Source organism: Ictidomys tridecemlineatus, chromosome 7, assembly GCF_052094955.1.
Source record: "Ictidomys tridecemlineatus isolate mIctTri1 chromosome 7, mIctTri1.hap1, whole genome shotgun sequence".
NCBI classification, from domain to species: Eukaryota; Metazoa; Chordata; class Mammalia; order Rodentia; family Sciuridae; genus Ictidomys; species Ictidomys tridecemlineatus.
In genome coordinates, this window is record NC_135483.1 from 198,060,648 (window position 1) to 198,082,401 (window position 21,754).

General features: G+C 51.5%; 2 protein-coding genes across 12 annotated transcripts in view; one reads left to right on the forward strand and one right to left on the reverse strand.

Moving 5' to 3' along the window:
* Positions 1 to 14,020, reverse strand: part of Pask (PAS domain containing serine/threonine kinase) — a 39,624-nt gene extending 25,604 nt beyond the window's left edge. For 4 of the 9 annotated variants that reach the window (XR_013424479.1, XM_078018408.1, XM_078018410.1 and 1 more), the window contains exons 1-5: positions 13,327 to 14,017; positions 6,637 to 6,880; positions 4,640 to 4,872; positions 3,841 to 4,011; positions 1,534 to 2,292 (exon numbers count right to left, since the gene is read on the reverse strand). Coding sequence is in view for 8 of the 9 variants with exons in the window: in XM_078018408.1 (XP_077874534.1) it covers positions 1,534 to 2,292; positions 3,841 to 4,011; positions 4,640 to 4,872; positions 6,637 to 6,832 (1,359 nt within the window). In the remaining variant the exon portion in view is untranslated. Of the gene's footprint in view, positions 1 to 1,533; positions 2,293 to 3,840; positions 4,012 to 4,639; positions 4,873 to 6,636; positions 6,881 to 13,326 lie in introns of all 9 variants that reach the window. The other 5 variants (XM_078018412.1, XM_078018414.1, XM_078018407.1 and 2 more) reach the window with 5 other exon arrangements.
* A 53-nt stretch (positions 14,021 to 14,073) lies between these two features.
* The window catches only part of Ppp1r7 (protein phosphatase 1 regulatory subunit 7), a 29,489-nt gene continuing 21,808 nt past the window's right edge, over positions 14,074 to 21,754 (forward strand). For all 3 annotated transcript variants that reach the window (XM_040268213.2, XM_005339632.5, XM_040268212.2), the window contains exons 1-4: positions 14,074 to 14,267; positions 17,052 to 17,180; positions 20,649 to 20,704; positions 21,379 to 21,444. In XM_040268213.2, the coding sequence (XP_040124147.1) occupies positions 14,216 to 14,267; positions 17,052 to 17,180; positions 20,649 to 20,704; positions 21,379 to 21,444 (303 nt within the window). In that variant the 5' untranslated portion in view covers positions 14,074 to 14,215. The remainder of the gene's footprint in view (positions 14,268 to 17,051; positions 17,181 to 20,648; positions 20,705 to 21,378; positions 21,445 to 21,754) is intronic.

Here is a 21,754-nt window from a genome sequence, read left to right on the forward strand (position 1 = left end):
CTCTGCCACACCACCAAGTGCACGTACCACACTCCTCCTGCACGTCACTGTCCCACCACGTCCCTACTAGGACTCCCCACCAGACACTTCAGAGGCCACTAGAGAGTGAACCAAAGAGCACTTTACCACTGAGCTACATTCCAGACCTTTATAATGATTTTTTCTTTGGAGACAGGTTCTCACTAAGTTGCTGAGGCTGGCCTCCAACTTGCCTCCTGCTTCTGCCTCCCGAGTCGCTGGGATCACCATGCCCAGAGAGTCCTGTCTCTTGACTAACACAGTGTTCCCAGCCAAACACTTCAGAGTCTTCAGGGGCTTCGGGGTGGTAAGGTAGACCCAAGCCTTGGCCCCCACCCTGTTTAAGCGCCCACCCTTCAAGACTGGAAACCTGTAGCTGCCAGGCCGCAGACAGGCAGCACAGTGCCCTGACCCAAGCCAGAGGCAGGCCCAGGCCCCAGTGAGCCCTGCGAGGAACAAGGGTACAGGTCCCTCTGTGTTGGCTCCCAGCATGTCCCTGTCTACTCCTGAGGGACATGGTAGCCCACCTGGGGCTGAGAACACACTCACTTGTGCTTTCTGCCATGCATTACCAGGGTGTGTCTCTGGAGGAGAGGGCTGTGAGCAGGTGCTGCCAGGCAGTGCCCAGGGTAGACAAGTGGACAGCCCTGCCAGCCATGAAGCCCACGTGGCCAATGCTCTGAGCACAGGAGGTGGGGACAAGGGCTCCTCCTAGAAGCTGGAGAATCTGATGTAGCAAAAGAGGCTCAGGGGCTGAGTCTAGAGAGCTACACCCAGGGAACACTCCCCATGACTCTCGTCTCGCCAGAAAGACCAACAGAGCACTCAGTCCCCACCTGAGGAAGACAGAAGTGACCTTGGGACCAGTCCCGGGGGAAGGGTTGCACATTGGCTGAGCACTCCGCCATGCCCAGACCCCACCACCCACTCCCTGTGGGACACAGCCGTCCTGCCTCCAGGGAGTGAGGGCCACCTGAGGTGTGGACTTGCCTGGACAAGCAACACCCAGAGCTGAGCAGCACGGCTTCTAGTCCTGTACAGGGGCTCCCAGGACCCGGGCAGGTGCACACACTGATGCCGAGACGCTGGGGGGGCTTTGGACTTCAAAGCACTGCTCTCGTTCGTGTTCCCAGGTCCTCAGGCTTTCAAAAGTGTGACAAGTCCACACTCGGGTCAATTCCAGAGTCTCTAGCTTATAGATGGCGGGTCGTGGGATATGGCCTTGTGACCTCGAAAGGCAAGTCCCTAATAAATCCCCTCTGGTCTCTATCTACGTGCATCCCATTGGTCCAGGTGGAGAACTCTACTGATACCCTGGGAGCACGCTGCCCTCCCTGTGCCACACTGACCAGAGAACGGAGGAGACCACAGCGGTCAGCTGGGAGAACACACAGGCTTCAGCCCTTGGCCACACCTGGGAGCACAGAGAGCTGGAGGCTGTCCTGTGGTCCTGTGGTCAGGTTACGGATTCAGAACTTGACACCCACCATGTGGCCCAGGTGGTCAGCATCCTACCTTTGGCACAGGCTGGCCAGGAGGAGGGAGCTGCACAGATGGAATGAGGTCTGTGAGATGCTGTCCAACCACATCCTCCCCCGAGGCAAACCCATGGAGATGAGCGAAGAGGCTGTCACAGGCCGTGATGGTTCCCTGGAGAAACACGGCACCCGTCAGGGTGGCAACAAGAGCCCTGTGCACCTGGGCTTGAAGCTGCCTGTGAGCCAGAAGTAAGACCCTTCTCATGTGGGGCAGAAGTTCAAGAGGCACCCAGAGGGGCTTTCTCAAGAACACCTCCTCCTGGGCCAGACGAGCCTCGGCCTCTGACTTCCTCACGCGCTGCGCGCACTCTGGAAGCCCTGGCCGCAGGAGAAGCTCTTTTTCATAACAATACACCCAGGTGCTGCCTGCCACCATCTCCTGAGCAGGTACAGCCCCTCCCCCCACCTCACGGAGAGGACAACTGAGGCATGGGCACTGAGTTCCCTGCCCCAGGGCACACAGTGAGGGGCGCCACCGGCAGACCCCCAGACACCTTCCTACTCTGCTCTTCTCGGCCAAGCCATGGAGAGCACTGGCTGAGGTGCGTGCAGAAGGCAGGACTGGGGTCCTGGGCCAAGGAATGGACACACTCACGTCACTCTGGAAGGCGACCCAGGCGGAGACCCTCTCCACAGGCTCCAGGACTACCACACAGCACAGGCCCCGCTCCTGCCGCACTCTCTTCATCCACACAGAGACCGGAACCTTCTCCCCACTGCGGCTGACGATGTCCACCTGCATACACAGACAGGCTGCACTGGGGACCCTGGCGGCAAGCACGGGAGAGGGCTGCCACCAGGAGCCACCCTCCCACACCCCACACCTCAGTGTGTCCGACTTCCCACGCCCACCTTCCATCTGGGAAACTCACCAAGGGTAAACGAAGGGTTTTGTTTGTTTGGGGGCGTGGAGGTGGGGCCAAGCACACTTTACCACTGAGCACACACCTAGCCCTGTTTTTCATTTTGAGACAGGGTTTCTCTGCATTGCTGAGGCTGGCCTGGAACTTGTGATCCTCCTGTCCCCAGCCTCCTGAGTCGCTGGGATTACCAGTGTGCACCACCATGTCCAGATGAACAAGCTTCTGATACTTAGGGTTGTGGTGTCTGAGTCAATGTTTTACTAAGATTCTTTTTTTAATCCTTAGGTCATGGTTCATCTTGTCTAATTGACTAGATTAAGGGATACCTGCAGAGTGGTAAAGCACACTGCGGCACGTCTACGAGGTGTTTCTGGTGGAGAAGATGCACTCCTAGCAGACTGGGGCGAGGACGGAACCAAGGGGTTGGAGAAGGGCCCTCACACACACACTCGGTCCTTCTTGGGTGGGTATGTGTTTTGCTGCCATTGTCTGTGGACGTCAGACTGCAGGAGGTTCTTCAGCTTTTAACACAGACTTGCACCCACAACTCTGGGGTTCTGGGATTATCAGATCTGATTGGGCAGCATGGACGCCCATCTTGTTCTCAGGCTCCAGCTTCTCGGGCTCAGCACATACTGGTTTCCCAGCTCTCTGGCCTACAGAAGGACACTGTGCCACTCTCTGGTCTCAGATGATATAAGCAGCCTAATAAATGCCCATTATGATTAGATACATCCTATGGGTTCTATTCCTCTGGAAAAATCTGACCAATACACTCAACTCCATGGTAAAACAGCAGGAAAAAAGATCAACACCTGGTATCTCTTAAAGCGGCAGACACCAATGTGCTAAGTCCTACAATTTCCCTCTATAGCAGCAGGCCTCTTAAACCAGGAACCTCCTGTTGCAGCTGACCCTCTCCAAGTCTCTTCTGTGCCTGGGGCTCAGTCCTCAGCATCTAACAGCTCAGCTCACCCATCAACATCCACATTGGCCCCAGAAGCACAGAGGAGAGACCAAAGCTCTCCAGGGAAGCTCTCCCAGTCACACCAACCACACACACACCAAACAGAATACGTGGATTAGATGTAAGAACTGGTCCAGACAATGAAATCACACCCCTCTTCTGGGATTCTCACGTGGTGCCTGCAGGTTTGCCATATGCCAGCCACACCGCACCCCCCATCACACCAAGATGGGGCTCTCCAGGTCACCCGGTGCTAGTCCTGAGTCCCCATGCCCAACCAGCCAAAGACGGAAACAGAACCCAGGGCCGTGTTTTCAGTTGAAGATGCTACAGTCGCTGCTACAAGGGCCTCACGGCAGAAGGCAGCTGAAAGATAGAGTCCAGGCAGGGAAACCAGGGCTCTCCCGCCACGTGCTGCTCGTGCCTCGAGGCCTGGGTGCTGCACCCCGCTCACCACTGTGCTGAACACTACGGCGGCGTGGCCATCCGCCTCCACATGCTCCTGGCTGAGGGCCTCCACCACAGCAGAGTCCGACTTCAGGAAGAACTGTGCCAGCTTTTGTCCAATCAGGTCCTGGCTGCTGTACCCCAGGAGACTGCAAGCTTTGTCATTAGCAACCAGGATCTGAGGAGGAGCAGAGAGAAGACACAGACATCACCAGCAGCCCCTCTAATTCCCAGAAGCAGAGTCGTGGACAACACAAAGCTGGTATGGCAGCCCAGGGGCTTGTCCTCCCCCAGCAGGGCCCATCATCATCATTCACATCCCATCAGAGGTGAAGACAACACCCACACAGGCACCCAGAGGGCTCAACCTCACAGACACAAAACCTGGCCAGTGCCGAGGGCAACCAGGACCCCTGAACCAGGCAAAATAGCACATGGCAATCAAGACCCTAGAAAATATGGGCATTTCCAGCAAGCTCTGATCCAGGCTAGCAATTCCTATAGGTGCATTTCACACAGATGGTGCCACTGTACTGAACATGAACACCGACTACCCATTCTCCCATAGTTGTGCCAATATGTACAAACACACAGTGCACCTGAGCCTTTCCCAGAATCTGTCCTGAGAAGAGAATCCAATTTGTTCTAGTTGATTATACTTAGTTCTCCAACTTCTCATCTTTTGCTACAACATAGCTAAAATCAAATGTTTTCCTAATTGCACTTGAAACACAAAAAACCGTTTAAGGTTCCAGGTACAAACCCCAAATCACATCCATGGCCTGGTCACAAACCAAAGCCAATACCTCTGTGGTCTTGGCATCCACAGTGAAGACAGCCTTGTTAGGGTTGCACACAGGGGCTGGGAACGGGGGTGCAGTGCCCCCGGCAGACAAGCCACGCAGCAGGGAGCAGCAGGACGCACTGCCTAGGGACCCAGCGGCATCCACGAGCTCAGGCGCCACAGGGCAGCGCAGCTTGCTTGTGCAGATGTTCTGGGCAGCTAGTGATGAGAGGCAGTAGGAGCTCCATCTGTCTTCTGAAGAAAGAATGAAAGGAAGTGTGAGACCTCACATAGCTGCTGGGAAAGAGCACCAGCCCTCACAGGAGCCAAGGGTCTGGTCCCCCTGCAGGGCTGACTCCCACACTGGACCTAAACCAGTCCTCACGTCCATTCAGACAAGCCTCAGGCACCCAGTTGGAAGGAAAGCACTGCCTGCTCAGAAGCACCAACAGCCTGAGCTCAACACTTGGGTCCAGTCACACTCCGAGAGCCAACACTTTCCCAAGGAGCCCAAGCACCTCTCCAGTGACAGTCACTCCAAGGCCCCACCATCCTTCCAAAAGCTGTCACCCAGTTCAAGAGCTGCCTGCACCACACCTCCCCGTCCTCACACTGGCTCCCTCCCTGCTGCTCCAGAAGAGCTATGCTGCTGACCCCTCCCACGGTTCCCAAGGGACCTGGCCCAGCCTCTGTCCTCACCCCACTCAACTGGGCAGACAGAGCCACCAGGAGACTCCTGCCTGCCCCTCCCCTCCGGCACAGGAGCTCTTTCCCCTTCTACACTCTCCACCAAGAGTGCACGGCTTCTCAGTGCCACGGGCTCCCTCCTCACCTCCATTTTTGCAGGGGCTCAAGGCCAAACACACACAACCTGAGTCCCTGCTGCCTTTCCTTTGGACATCACCTCCTGTCCCTCACCCAAGGTCCAGACTTCTTCAGCAAGTAGCCTCTCCCTGACCATCCCCTGCACTGGCAGCCAGAGGGCCGTGCTCTTCCTCTCCTCTCCCAAGAAGCAGTTGGTTCTCAGGTCTTTGGCTCTTGCCCTGTTCCCTATGCAGCACCAGAAAGATCATCCTAAAGCCAGTCAGTGTCAGCGCCATCTGAGAACCCAGCAAGCCTCACAGCTGGCTCCCTGCACCACCTCTAGCCCCTCCTAGGACCACGTTCAGCAGCCTCAGGACCAAGGCAAACTTGGTTCCCACACCTGCTGCCCCATCAAGCTTACCCTTGGCCTCGAAGCTGAACCTTCTCCCTTCCTTACCACTGTGCTCTGGCTCCTGGTTGCATCTGCTATCCCAAAAGACTTCCCTGATGTCCAGGGCCACGGCAATTCCATGCAGACACCCTGCTGTCTCAAGACCCCACCATACGACGTGCCTCTTACGGGCAGGCAGCACTTCCTTCTCGGCCACAGCCCATCAATAAGCTAGCTGTGGGGTGGGGGGACACACTGAAGTGGCTGCCCTTGTCCTGTCCCTGTGATGTGAAACCCCAGGGCAAGACCCTGTCTTCTGGGGCTCTAGGCCAGGTGGAAAGCCCCTTCTTCCTGCTCAGGTGTCTGTGGGCTGAGGAGAATGGCTTGCTGGACCCAGAGGCAGCCTCTGCAGCTGGGCCCTCAGCGGGCACTGGCACAGGTAGGCTCCCAGACAGGCATCTCTGGTCATCATCGAAGGCCAGCAAGCCTCTGGCTTCCAGAGCTAATCAGCAAGCTAATACTTTCCTTGGGATGTGGCCCAGTCTCAGACAGTACCCTGGTCCACTCCTAGTAAGAACTACACTTTGTTCTAATCTGACCTTGAAACACAGAGTTTTCACATGGAGGAGATGTCCACTGTGTGCCTGAAGCTCCCAGCAGGAAGGCCAGAGGCACCAGGAAAGTGCTTGGCCAGGCCTCGGCACGTGAGCTTTCCCACAGAACCACTTTACGTCACTGGCAACAGGCTTCCTGGGGAAAGCAGTGACTCCACATTTCCAAGCTGCGGGGCTGATGCCCCTAATGATCAGAAAGGAAGTCATTACCAGAAAGCGCTATTCTGCTCTGGCAGAGCTTAGAAAGCCCGTTCTTCCTGCTCAGGTGTCTGTGGGCTGAGGAGAATGGCTTGCTGGACCCAGAGGCAGCCTCTGCAGCTGGGCCCTCAGTGGGCACTGGTACAGGTAGGCTCCCAGACAGGCATCTCCGGTCATCATCGAAGGCCAGCAAGCCTCTGGCTTCCATGGTAGCAGGTGGGACAGGCACTAAGCTCCCTCCTCTACTAATTCTCACCTAGAAAATCAAGAGCATCTGATTATCATCAGCCACACAAGAATCCACTAGCAGACTGTGCCATAGTTCAGCAGGTCCCACACACCCATCGCTGTCCCAGGTCAGGGCTGCTGTCAGTGCAGAGCTGCGCTAAAAGCAGCCCTTGTAGGAAGGCTGGGAAAGCAGGACGAAGCAAGAGGGAAGGGACCACAAGGAAGGGCAGGAGCTGCTGTCCACACCAACAGAAAACGCTCCTCGGTCAAGAAGATCCCCAGGGTGGCCACAAGAAGAGCCACTGTACCACCTTCTGGCCCAGCTGCATCTAGAACCACCTGGGCACATCCCCAAAAGCCAGGCAAGAGTCTGCTTCCCTTGGGGGCAGGACTAGCACCAGAGGTTTGTGGTTTTGTTCTTTTGTACTTGTAGATTCCAATGCAGACATGGGGGAAAACACAGAAAGATTCCATGTGGCTGTCACTGAGCTTCCTCCCAGTATCACATTTTGTACACATTATGCCACACCAGGAAACGGACATGGCCACAGCACTCACTGCACTCACCTGCGCCTTCCATTCTGTGCAGTCTTGCCATGTGCAGTCATGTGACCAGCTCCCAAGGGAGACCCTGAACCGACCAGCAAGTGGAACCCAAGCACACCTTCTCCAGTGCTCCAGTGCCACTAAGAAAAGCTCCTCTGCTCGGAGGAGGCACAGCCCCATTTGGGCACCCACAGGTAGACAGAAAAGGCACTGTGGTCAGTCCCAGGGCCACTCGTGGGAGTTCCCACAAAGTGGAAGGCCACAGGGCCAAGAACACCCAGAGCCTGTACTCCTCCTTACAGATCACCTTTTGCATGTCTGGAAGCCCAAAATTCCTGACCAAATGTCCTGGACCCCTCTTCCAAGGCCCACATGGCTCTGCACATGCCATACCCAGACCCAAGAATTGGCCGAGGAGTAGCATCACAAGACAAAGCCTGGACATGCAGGTGTGGTGTTCCCACATGCTCACAAGCCCCTCCCAACACAGGACAGACCCGCAGCAGGAGGAAAAGGGAACTGACCCTTCTGAAACCCCCACATTCCACCAAGGAAGTCCAAGGAGCCCTGGTCCTCCAGTTCTAACCTAGCTTTCAGGTCGTGATAAAGATGTATCTATCGAGACTGGAGGGGCACACCTACTGCAATTAACAGGTTTTGAGTCTGATAGTAATGATATACACTCATCACAACAGGGGGTCTCCACTGCACTCACACCCCTGGTCCCTTGAGTCTAAGGGCCTGACCGCTGCTCACCTCAGCTGTCAGCTCCTGAGATCAGCAAGACTGGTACCACTCAGACAAAAGGAAAATGAACAACCCCACCCAGACCAGTTGTGGGAGGGTGGTGACATCAAAACATGCCACCAAGCAATACAAGTTAAACATGCAGGGCTGGGGATGAGGCTCAAGCGGTAGCGCACTCGCCTGGCATGCGTGCGGCCCGGGTTCGATCCTCAGCACCATATACAAACAAACATGTTGTGTCCACCAAAAACTAAAAACTAAATATTAAAATTCTCTCTCTTTAAAAAAAAAAAATTAAACATGCAAACAGGACCGGACCATCAATTCCAGGAGACAGGCCACCGGAGCACAGGAGTCTGGCACACAGCAGAGGGCCCATCTTCATTCTCAGGAATTGATGGGGTACTCAGCAGCACAATGTTCCAAGGATGGCTTCCTTGGGTAAAATGCAGGTAATGGTGACTCACCTGGTAGCACCCTCGGGAAAACTCAAAAAGTTAAGTTGGGACTGGCAGGTTGGTGCCTAATAATTGTGATCTGCTTATTTTAAATGGAGTTAACAGTTTGAGGTAGAATTGCATCCCTCTGACTTCCCATGTACAAACAAGCCCAAGAAGCATCAGGGGCGAGAGCATGAAGAGCCACACGACTCGGCAACACTGCATTCTGCGACAGGAGCGCGGCTTCTGTGCACCTCTGAGGTGCAGGGGAAAGGAGGCACTTCAAATATAAAAGAACACTAAGACCTGGAAACAGGGCAGGGAGAGCAAGCCATCCTGAGGGGCCATCCCAAGCCTGAGAAGCCAGGGACCCCGGGAGACAGTGCCCAACGCTGAGCTGAGCATCACTCCAGCTTCTGGCAGAAGCCGTCTTCTCAGGAGCCAAGCATCCTGGAATCACGGAGAAGAACTGAGACAACCAACCAAGGAAACCTGACTGGAGAGAGAATGGAGAAAAGCAAATACTGGAAGAGATAATTACACATGAAGAAGAAAATGTACTGAACCAAGATTTCTGTTAATCAAGCAAGAGGGGAGTGAGGGAGTGGGGCACTCAGTTTACCGGATGTGAAAGTTCAATAGAAAACTGGAGTTCTCGTGTGCTGCAATGGGCCAGGAATAAGAAGGTCCCCCAAAGGGGCCAAAGCATGCAGACGCTTGTCAGGTGATGGGGGGGACACCGGCTCTGAAGGACAGACAGCTATTCAAGCAGTGGTGCTGAGATAATTCATATCCCAAGGGGACCACGAAACACAGCCATTGACACTCCACACACAAAGCCAGTGTCAGAACACGAAGCTTTCGGAAGAAAACGAACAGAACATCTGTAAGACTTGGAGTAGGGGAAGCTCTTAAACAAGAAGCAACAAAGCTCTACTATAAAGTCTGATTGATAAAGTTAACATTAAAATTGAGATGGGGCTGGGGATGTGGCTCAAGCGGTAGCGCGCTCGCCTGGCAAGCGTGCAGCCCGGGTTCAATCCTCAGCACCACATACCAACAAAGATGCTGTGTCTGCCGAGAACTAAAAAATAATAAATATTAAAAATTCTCTCTCTCTCTCTCTCTCCTCTCTCTCTCTCCTCTCTCACTCTCTCTTTAAAAAAATTAAATTAAATTAAATTAAATTAAAAAATAAAATAAAATAAAATTGAGGACATGCGTTCATAAGAAATGCGCTGAAAACCTAAAATGAGGCAGGGTGCAGTGGCACGCACACACCAGCCAGGAGGACTGTGAGCTCAAGACCAGCCTGGGAAACACAGGGAGGCCTAGGGGTACAGTTCAGTGGTAGAACATATGCTCAAGTCTCCAGACTTAATTGAAAGGAAGGAAAAGAAAGAACAAGGTACAATTTGGGAGAAGACATTTGCCAAATGCATAACAGAAAATATTCAGAAGCTTTCGAAAGACAAATGATTTAACACTTAATTTAAAGATGCAGCCACACGTGGGATGCAGGCCTGTGACTCCAGAGACTCGGGAGGCTGAGGTAGGAAGATGGCCTGTTTGAGGCCAGTCTGGGCAACTACGAAAGACCCTGTCTCAAAAAGGGCAGAGGAGGGAGCTCAATGTATTGAGTACTCCTGGGTTTAATCTCTAGGACACCCCCACCCCAAAATTGAAATATGCATAGACAAAGAAAAATAACAAGAAATAAGAACAACAGCTTGTAGAACATGAAACCTACAACCAGAGTCTTAACATTATCAGTCTCATCATGATGTTATACCAAATAAATCAGTAAAGATGAAAAATTCGATAACACCAAAGGTCGTTAAGGATTTAGATCAACAAATCAATAGAAACTCATTAAGTAAATATAATCCGCATAGGAAACAAAGTCAAACATTTGCTTACTCCAACAGAGCTCTTTCTATTCTTGGATTGATATTCTAGAGAAATACTTGCACATGAGTAGCAAGACACACACAGGAATGCTTAGGGCAGTAGGTTTACAATGGCAAAGACAGGCAGACAAGCAGGAAGAAAATGAAATAAACACTTATCAACAAGCAACAGACTTAAAATTTTGGCAGATTCATGTTATGAATTATAAAACACCTACACACAACATAAATCCTAAATATAAGGAGTGGAAAATATAAGGAGTGAAAAACTACGAGTTTCAAAAGACTATCAACAGTAGGATTCCTTTCTTGTAAAATAAAATAATCTAAACACATTGTTTAGGGGTGCCCACATATAAGACTGTTTATTCAACAAGAGGCTGGTGTGCCCACACTTGTAGCAGGCAGGGAGCTGAGATGTGGAAGACACGATGGCAAGGGGCTTCAGGTCCTGACTTGGGTGGTGGGTTTAAACGTGTCCACTTTACTATCATGATTCATGATCTACTGCCTTTTTTCTTTTGCATGAATCACTTAACATACCCTGAAAAATCAAGAGGTGTTACACGCACAAAAATCCAGCCTGGGATCCTGAAAAGCCATGGTTCAGTGTAAACTGAAAGATGTAGGGGAAGCTAGAAGTAATTATTAGAATGTGTTGCTTTCCTTACCTAACACCATTTAAATGTTACAGATTTGCATCTCACATCTAAATGCACTAATATTGCTACAATAAATCCCAAGGCCAAGATCCTATTATACAGCAGTTTTTACTTTTAGAACTAACTTATAAAAAAAGCTTGGAACCTTAATTATGACTTCAGAATACACTGTTATAAAATCTTAATTTTGTTTTAAAAAGTAACATAATTTCAGATACATCATTACAAAACCTTAAATTTGTCTTTTTAAAAAATTTTTTTGACTACATTGTAATTGTTATAAAACTTTATCCTAAAAGTAATATAACTCCTCAGAACACATTGTAAATGTTACAAAAGTTTACTCTGTAAAGTAATATAAAACAGGAATACAGAAAAGAAATACAAAAGGAGGGTAAGAGCATGGAACTTTTGTTTTTCATGGGAAAAAGGAAAATACTGTCTGAGTTGATGCAGTAAGAAGTGGGGTGGATGTTCAGTTCTATTACCAACAGTTACAATAGTATTTAGGGAGGAAAGTCAATGCTGGCTGACAGATGTGAGGCACTGGCTGCAGGGAAGACGGACTTTTTCCCTGCGTGTATCCTGTACTGCACAAGTCCACATGGCTGCTGAGCACGCACCTCTGCACATGGGAACAGAAGGTCCCAGCCTCACATGTCTCAGCTCCACAGCCAGAGGGGTGGCTTCTGAGAGCACAGGCTAACTTCACATGACCAGAGATCCCTTAATTTTTCACAGGTTTAATTTTAACTCAGATGTTATTCAGAAACACTTCGAAACCCAGATCTAGGGTTTTAAAATTTACTTTTTAAAATCCTCTCTAAGCAGTAGAAATAGGAAGATGAACCCAGACCATACTCCCTTGGCTAGTTATGAGTCCAGAAGGCACAAGGTACCCCACCTCCCAAATACAGAGCTCTGCAAATGCACTCTTTGCTCTTCTGGGTGAACCTCTGGAAGCAACCCTCTGTCCCACGTGAACAACTGTACATACTGACCATGTACAAGAACAGAACCAGCTTTTCAAGGGGATCCAACCAGTAGACAACAGACCAGCAAACATGAGGACTTCAGGCTGGAAGCCTGAAGTACTGAATCAACCCACCCTGAAACCTGCCTTCCTCTAGACTTTGGGCCTGACAGCCCGTTGTCTTCCTCTCTGTCACACCACCCTGAGCACACAGCTCTGTGTGTCGCATCAAGGCAGTCTAATGAACACATAAAATGACCGCCACTTGGATGGTGGGCCCCTGGAGTCCAGAATGGTGGAAAGGCTTGGGAGGGTGTCAAGGCAGCAGAGCCCTGCAAGCTGAGTGAAGCCGTCCAGACAGAAGCACAGGAGTTCGATGTGCAGAAGGACCGGGGAGAGGAGCCTGGAGAAGCCTGAATAACTCCCAGGGCTTCTTAGGCCTGACTAAGTAGCCTGGATTTTTATCCTAAAGATTAGCTTTAAGGGATCAACAGTTAAGGAAAAACAACCTGCTATGCATTTTACAAAGATAATTCCAGGGGCAGTATAGGGGCAAGGCTGGGAGGAAGAAAGGTCACAGCAATTCAAGTCAGAAATTGTGAGGTCTTAAAATGAAGATCATAGGAGAAACGTGGAGAAAGGAACCCAAAAGAGAAGAACAGACATGGAACTGGCTGGATTTGCTGAGCAAGGAGATACATGTGCAAGTACCCCAAGTTCTCAGGCAACTCCTACGCTCTGAGAAAAGGAAAAGCAGGGAAGCCAGGACTGGGGGCGAAGCCTAAGGTGAAGGAGGCATTCAAGTGCTGAGGTCGGGCGCAGAGCTCGCTCCTCGCACAGAGTTGCAAGACGGCGGCGCTGGGGTGCAGCTTGGCGCAGGACGCGCACTCCCTCAGCCTCGCAGTAGCGCAGGCGACGAAGGAGTGAACGAAACGCGCAAAGCCACCCCCAGGCCAGGAGACCGAGAGCCTGGGTGGCTTCCTCGGACCGGGCGGGTTACCCTGCTGGGACGCTCGGGCACGGGCGGCCCGAGGCGCGGGGCAAACGGCCAGTCTCCGCCGCGCCGCCGGCCGGGGCCGCGATCTGCGTACAGGGACAGGCCGCAGGCCGTAGGGGCCCCTAGGCCGACTGCGCGGGGTCGCCGGCCGTCCTCCGCAACCGGCTCTAGCTCTCCGGAGCAACGGCGTTTGCCTCACCTGGGTCGGCGGGGATCACACCGCCAAATGCACTTCACAGAGCCGAGAGCCGACCGCGCTTCCAGCCCACTGGCCAATACCAGAGCGAGTCGTATCGATTGACAGATGCCACGGGCCAACCACGGCTGCCTGTGGGCGGAACTCAGCGAGCCAGAACGGTGGCGCCCGCGCAAACGGTTGCCAGGGACGCACCGAAAAACCCCTACGGCACCTCGGAGGAGCCAAAAGAGAAAGGCGCCTCTGACCCGCGACACGGTGGACGGCATTTTCTCCAGCCGTAGGATCGAGGAAGGTGAGCGGCCAGCAGCTCGCCTCGCGGCGGCCTCGTCCTCAACACCTGGGTCGCAGACCGAAGGCAAAGTAAGCAGCGGCCGGCGAACGTGCTGGTGCTAGCCCGCGGCCCTTCCCGCCCTGCGCTGATCGTCCCCTGAAGGCAGCCTTTCGCAAGAGCGAATCCGTACGCGGACTCCCGGAACCTTGGTCGCTCTGGCCCCTCAGCTCAACGTGCAGATACCAGTGCGAGTCTCCCGAGTCCGAAAATCACGTGCTGCCTGCCGCATCTGCGGCCAGAGATCGCCTGGCCGCAGGCCCTCTGCGCCTCCAGGGCGGGCACCGGGACGAACCCACGAGCGCGGAACAGCCCGCGCGCAGCCTGACGCCCCGCCGGCACGCCAGCTTCCGTGCAGCTGAGCCCTGCGAGCCCAAGAATCCTGCGGGAGGCGGGATCCGGCCTCCTGAGGAACTACGGCTCCCATGAGGCGTTGCGCCCGCGCAGGCGCGGGGGAGTCGCCGCGACGGGACCCGATTGGCTGGCCCACGCGGAGCCGGGAGCTCTGATTGGCTGAGGGCTCTGAGGCGACAGATTCCGGAAAGGGGGAGAGCAGCCAATATGGCGGCAGAGCGAGGCGCCGGGCAGCAACAGTCGCAGGAGATGATGGAGGGTGAGCGGCTCCTGCGGGCGGCGGGCGGCAGGGGTCCGGGGGGATGACGGCGAGTTGGCACGGCCCCTCACTCAAGAGGAGCTCGACGTCCAGGGCACCGCCGCGGAGCCCTGACAGCTGCCTGCCAGGCTAGACACCGAGGGGACCTTCAGACCCGGGGAGCCCTGGCCCGAGGGCGGCAGCGGCCCGAGGACCTGAGCCGAGAGGAGCGAGCTGCGCGAGCCCGGTCCGGGGGTGGGAGCCGGCGGGGACCGGCGGCGGTGGGAACCCGGCCCCGAACCTCCGAGATTGACAGGCCGGACGCGGTCCTCCGGCGGCTCGGGCGCGGGGACCTGCCGGGAGTGCGCGGTTTGTTCTCGTGGCTGGGCGGACCGGGGTCCTCTCTAGGAAGTGCACGGGTGGTGCAGGGATGACGAGGAGCTCCGGAGACTGAGCTGTACAAGGCAATGCCTGTTTCCCAGATGATCGTAGTCTCGAAAAGACTAAATTCAACTTTCTTTCTCCTTTACCACTTTGTTGGAATTGTATTTTACAGTTACGTGTGTCTGCACTTTATACAGACGCATGTATTTGTACTCGGTTACATGTATGCTTTATTCTTACATGCGTAGAATTGTGCACCCGCACACTTGTTCCCAGTCAGAGAACCAATCGTTTCTTGGAGTGTTTCAATGCTCTTGATTCTCCAGATCTCCAGAAAAGCAGTCACTGCCTCATGTGAAAAGTGCTAGGGAAGTGGGTCACAGAGATAGGAGGGAGGGTGCAGAAGGAAGGACTGGCGTGTTTGGGAGCGGTGAAGGCTGCTTTGAGCTGGACCTTAAAGAATCCTTAGACTGGAGTAGGAAGAGTTGGGGTGGGAGGAATCAAATATTATTCCAGCCAGAGGAATCCCTGTCAAATAAAAAGTGGGGTGGAGAAGAGTTTGAGCCAGGATGACCACCATACATGATGTAGGTGGGGGTGACCAATGAGGCTGGCCAGGGAAGATCACACCAAAGTTCCTGGACTTTGGATATCCTTGAATCTTTTTAAGCAAGGGATGCCTTTTCTGTATCCCTCTTCTCCCCACTCCCCCAGCCACTCCTTCTCCCACTTCAGCTGTTTCCATTTCTTGGTAAAGGGCAAATACAAAAGTCAGATTTTTCACTGTTCTACTCCCACATGTGTCATTACAAGCCCTGACACTTCTACTGCTTTAGTAGTTCCAAATCCTCAACATCTCCTCTGTTCTTACTGCCAATGCCTTAACTGAGACCTTCATTTTCTCAGGGCAATTGTATTGCCAGCCCATTGTACCAGCCAGAGCTGCACAGTCACTCTCTTTGCTGACCCTCTGTCCCACACTTCACACTCTCTGTTGCCCTCAGGATAGTCACAGGTTGCACACTGGCTGCCCCTCCTCTCTCCTGGGAGGTGTGCAGAACCTGCTCTCCCTGACCCTGGACCACAGAGTGGCTAGCAGTCACTTATTTGTTAAATTCTCCTGCATGTCATACATATGTAACTGCTCTTGTGACTTTTCTAATTTAATATTGATAGCAGCACTGATGTATGGGTACTCTGCTAGCTCCCCCTGCAGATGAGGATACTGAGACTTGGAAAAGAAAATGGTTTGCCAAAGTTATGTCTCTAGGAGCAAGCTTTGCAAACTCAGGGAGAGCCATTGATATTCCAGAAATTTTTGGAATCACGGATCAGATTCCCACACAATGGAGAATAGATTAAACTGAGCAAGACAAGCCATAGAGAGACTAATTAGGGAGGCAGGGCAGGATCCCAGGCCCCGGGAGAACTGGAGGCAGAGTGAACCTTGGTTGAGCCAAGGCAGCTGCCAGGTCAGAGATAAAGGAATGGAAGTAATTTTTAGAAGGGCTTGTTTTATCCACTAGTCCTTTCCTGGGTATAGTTTGTATTTCCTGCAGAGCTGAGCAAAGATGAAATGGAACTTCACCTCAGAGAACACACCCCTCTATAGAGTAAGCCATAATCAGAACACTTTCCGTGTGATTGATAATTCCATGTAATTTGTTGGTGTCTCAGACCTTCCAGACACGCTTCCAAGAGAAGTCATGGAAAATGTTATGAAAAGGAATAATTATCTAACAACCTTGCCAGAGAATTTTTACTAGCCTGCCACATTTAGTCATTGCCTTTTTCATTAACTCAAAAAATATTTTTTTTACCAGCCTTTAAAACCCTTAAGTTGGTAACTCTCTGTCCAGTGACACTTAACTTCGGTGACCTTCGCTGGAGTGTAGTGGTATGGGTGCATTCTTATTTTTCATTAAAGCTCCTCCCTGCCCACAGTCTGGTTTGAGTTAGTCTTGATATCTTTCAGGATATGGTTCTGTGCACTGATTTTCTTGACCAAATGGATAGTGGAATATCGATGAGATGTGTGGCCAGAGGGTCACAATGATCCCCTGTGGTTTGTATCTAGGCCCAAGTGAGAGCTGCCCAGGATGCACTTCACCATGTGCCTGTTAACACCTGTGAACACAGAGGGGTCTGGGGCTTTCTGAACACATGGCAACTCTTCACAAGACCCTGAGGGAAAGAGTATTATATTATTTGCCCAAGTGTCCAGGTGACCTTCTCGCTCTGCCTCCAGTTCTCCCTGCCACTGCATGCCTCAGATGGTGCTGAGACACAAATCGTCACCAACAGAACTCAGTCACTATTTCTGAGTGAGGTCTTGCTGACTGACAGCTGAGTGTTAGCCTGTTAACATTCCTCATGGGCATGCAGAGTGGACTGAATTCTCACTGATACACATGGGTTCAGTTGACAGGCGGGTGGAATCCGAAGAATCCGGTGATGAGGAAGGAAAGAAGCGCAGCAGCGGCCTTGTGGCAGACCTCAGCGAGCAGAGCCTGAAGGACCGAGCAGAGCGTGGCGAGGAGGACCCAGAAGGTACTGGGTGCAGCCAAGAACCCTAAGCTTACCGTGACGGCAAGTGTGTCTGTGTGGATGACAGCTGTGTGGCACATGTGTCCTGCTCAGGTGGTGTCTTGCCAGTCCTGAGAAGGAGTGCTGTGCTCCTCAGGTCCTCAGCGGGCTGGGGCAGGTAGACATGCTGTTGGGAGCAGTCTGCCCTGGGGTGCTTCCTTAGCCAGCTAACTCACCTGTGGTACATGCAGGAAGAGTGTAGTTCTGACTGCACTGATGGCAGTGTGTCCTCTGGCACAGAACCAGAGGAAGTAGACACAGTGGCTGACCTCTCACAGTAACAGTAGCACTCAGTTTGTTGCAAAGTCATTTCTGACCCTGCTTCCTCGTGTCCCCAGGCCTGGGAGTCTGGTAGGTGGTGGTTAGGATGGTCACCTCCGTAGAAGCAGCCACACGGCTCCTGAGCAGTCTGCACCCTCCCTGCTGGGGCGCTCGCCTTTCTACTGGTTTGCTTAGAAAACGAGCCTGCGTTAGAGAGAATGAGAGAGACCACATGAACACAGAGAGGTGTCTAAGACAGGTGATGAGGTTTAAAAAGGCGAGTTCCTGAACAGTATACATGTCAAAGTCATATTTTCAGTTTAAAAATATGAATATGTAGTTTTTCCTACTTAAAAAAGAAAACGCATCCATGTTGCTGAGGGTCTCTGGATGATGTGACTTCAGCCTTCTGTGTTTTCCAGATCGTAGGCAATGTATAGGTTTTTTAGGTGTTCATAATCACACATTACCCTGATATATATAAATAAGTTTATAAAAACAAAGCTGATTTTTAAAATAGGATTGTGCTCTTTGTGCCAGCAAGATGATTGGTAACTATGGCAACTGAATTTTAAGGCAAAAGGAGATTACCACAAAAATACCCATCACATTTAGTTTGAAACTTCAGAGTCTGTTCTACAAGTGACGTGGGTGGATAAAGCCATGGGCACGGATGTCATCATCTGACTCAGTCACGAAGGGCTCTGGCATGTGCTCGTGCCAGCAGTCTGTGGGGGTCCTGGACTTCTCCGTTCCCAAGGTAGTAATGTCATCTTGGTGGATCATGGTAACAAGGCTCTAATTTGGGGTAGATGAGAAGAGTAAGACACCCCTCGCTTGCCCAGAGGGCACATTGCTCGGGGGTGGGCCAGCTGGATTGGAGCCCAGTTTATCTAAACCTCAGGCTCCTTCTTCTAGAAGACTAAATGATTCTCCATTCTCTGGGAATATGCGTTTGGAGTCTTTTTAGAGAAACTGGGACTCACTCCTCCCTGTACTTTTTTAAGTCTTAACTTCCAACTACACAAACTCAAACATATCAGCCTTTACCTTTTATTTATTTTCTCTAACTTGTATTTTTGTGTCAAGGGGTTTTGTTTTGTTTCTGCAGTACTGGGATTGAACCCAGAGCTTCACACATGTTAGGCAAGCACTCTACCACTGAGCCACACCTCCACACACACTTTTTTTCAGACAGTGTCTCACTAAGTTGCTCAAGCTGACCTCAAACATGCAGTCCTCCTGTCGTAGCCTCCCAAGTACCTGTGATTATAATGTGCTGTGGCTCCTGACATTCCCTTTCCCTTTTTTTATGGTAATCATGATAAATTGAGAAGAATGGCAGGTAACTGCTCTCAGTTCCGCTGGCATTTCAAGTGGTGGGGGCAGTGTGTACTCCCTTGACTGTAGACCACAAGTCCTATGGAGTTTGGAGCAGCCCCTGTCCCCAGCTGCTGGCCCAGCACCACTGTCTGTGTGTCTTCTTTCGTCTCCCAGTATCCTGGTTAGACACCAGATGCCTGGGCACCCCAGCTTGATTGCAGTGCTTCTCATCCCACAACTTCCTGAGCGCAGGGAGAGTGAGCTAATGCTATCTTTTGTGGGAGGTTTGGGTTGATCTCTTGGCAGTTTTCAGTTCTTTTTAATCAACTGGCCACTGTTGATCATTATAGAAGAGACGTCATGAAAAAGCAAATCAGTGTTGGGCCACTGCTGCTTTGTTTTAAGCTGGTCCTGTGCCCAGTACTCCTCTCCAAGGCTCTAGTCCAGGTGCACATTAACTGGCATGCAGGCTCCTTATCCTCTGGGGAACCAGCCATGGACATGAGGTCCAGGGCTGTGTCAGCCAGCTCCATTGCGGAGGCAAGTGCACAGAAGAGTGAGCCCAGATAGACTTGAAAAGGTGATGATCAGTTTACAGGAACTATTGGGGTGAAAGCCTGGTCATCCCAGCCACTCAGGAGGCTGAGGCAGGAGGATTGATAAGTCCAAGGCCAGCCTAGGCAACTTAGCCAGAGCCTGTTTCAAAATGAAAAGAGCTGAGGATGACTCAGTGGGGAAGCACTTGAATGGCATGCTCAACATCCTGTAAGTAGCCTCTAAAACCACAAAAAGTTTAAAAATTAGTAAGAGCCTCTGGGCATAGAATTCAGAATCCAGACTGCTTCTCCACTATAAAACAAACAGCCTGTTTTCTTCCAGCCAAAAGTTGCAAGGTAAAAAAGAGATTTAACAGAAATGCATGCAGTCACACAATGTGTAACTTTATTTGGATTCTATTTCAAGTAAACTGGGGGAAGAAATTATAAGACAATTGGGAAAATGTGAGCAATGATTGGACATTTTATAATATGGAAGAAAAACTATTGCTCTTCAAGTGGGGGTTTTTTGTTTGTTTGTTTTTGTTTGGGGCGGTTCCAAGGATGAAACCGGGACCTTGAGCATGCTTAAGGGGTGTGCATTGCCTGTGTGTGCTCACATGTGTCTCTGTGTGTCTTAGCACCTGGCTTGGAGGAGCCCAGCTCTGGGGTAGATAGTCCTTGTGAAATCTTGAGTGAGCTTCTCTGCTGGAATTAGTTCACCGTCTTCCAGTTGAGAAGATGTTTAAATTATTCATTGAGGCTCCTTAGTCCTGCTCTTAGCTGTGCCTCATTTTGTTTGCTCTTTTCAGAGAAGAGCATTCATAGATGCAGGGCTATTTTCTAAGCACTAAAAGGCTCATCCTGGAACACATGGCACACCCAGCATGGTTTGTATTCAGATGGCCTGATTTACTGCCACAGACAAGAGGGAAGGAATGCACAGGAGGGCAGGCAGCTGCCAGCAAGCACTCTGAGGTTTCCAGGAAGGTTCTGAGTCTGCATCCCCAGCAGAGACTGGGCTCTCCATGGCTCAGGCAGCTCCTTCTTCCACCAGTACCTTCAGGCTGCATTTCCTTTCTTGGGAAGTTTGGAGGCACTGATGGAAGTTTGGAGACCTTTGCCATAGCTGGATTCAGGAAACTCAGGATGCTTGAAACATCAATCTTTACCCTTGGTGTCCTCTGCATTTCAGTTAGGTGCATGAGCCAGATGTCTCAGACCCTTGCAGAATAGCAGCTCTACACTGACTCAGGACCACTGCCTCTCGTAAACCGTTCTAAATGAGCTCTTTCCTTCTCCTTTTCTTTAGAGGAACATGAGCTGGCTGTGGATATGGAAACCATTAGCCTGGACCGAGATGCAGAGGTAATGCAGCCTACTCGACCCAGCCTCAGGGGGGCATGACATATCACCCTGACTGTCAGGTTATTGTTTATGAAGGTGACAAATTAGTAAGTGATTTCCCTAAAAAGGTCACCTAAGCCTCCCTTAGTTGGGTCATTTTTCTGTATTCTTGCTTTGTTTAACACCAGTGATTGAGTCTCATTTCTTTTTAACCACTGAGGACTATGGCCAATGAAATCCTTTTTGACTTGTGAATCACACGAGCACAATGACTACTTTGTCAGTGGTGGGACCTTCACATCCCCAAAGGCCAACTGTTAAGAGATTGAATAGCTTGGGGTCTTCTCTTCAACCCACAGCTGCTCATTGATGCTGACATTAAGAAGTGCATCTTCTTGGAGCTGGAGCTGTGCTTTATGCTCAAGGGAGCTAGGAGTAGCCCAGAGAAAACTGCCACATGCCAATCATTTGGAGGGTCAGTCTCAAGTAAAACTAATATGAACAGTAGCTAAACCAAGAGCATCAGATTGACAGCTCACCCCACATCACCATCACCCGTCAGTCACAAACCCAATCTGGGTCTCTCACACTCACCCTCACCTCATCCACCTGACAGCCTCCCTTGGCAGCTCCTGTTCCAGGAACCAGGTCACCAGGCATTCTGCTGCAGCTGAGCTATATTTTGTGTGTTTCAGGATGTTGATCTGAATCACTATCGCATTGGAAAAATTGAAGGCTTCGAGGTGCTGAAGAAGGTGAAGGTGAGGAGGTTCTGTCCTTGTTCCCATCCTGTGGAAGGCACAGACCTATGTGTGGACCTTTCACGCACCTCCCTGTCTTCTAAACATAGCCAGCATTTTGCAGTAGCGGAGGAACCTGAGAGGTAATCTGGGCTTAGGCCTGCCTTGGTTCTGAGCCTCTTTCAGAGGGGCACTTGCCTAAGTCTACAGTCTGGACCTCTGCAGTCAAGTTTGCTTCTCAAGGACCAGGGTACAGCTCTTGCCTAGCATGCACAAGACCCTGGGTTCATCCCAGCACCACACACAAAAAACATGTCTGCTTCTCAGAATG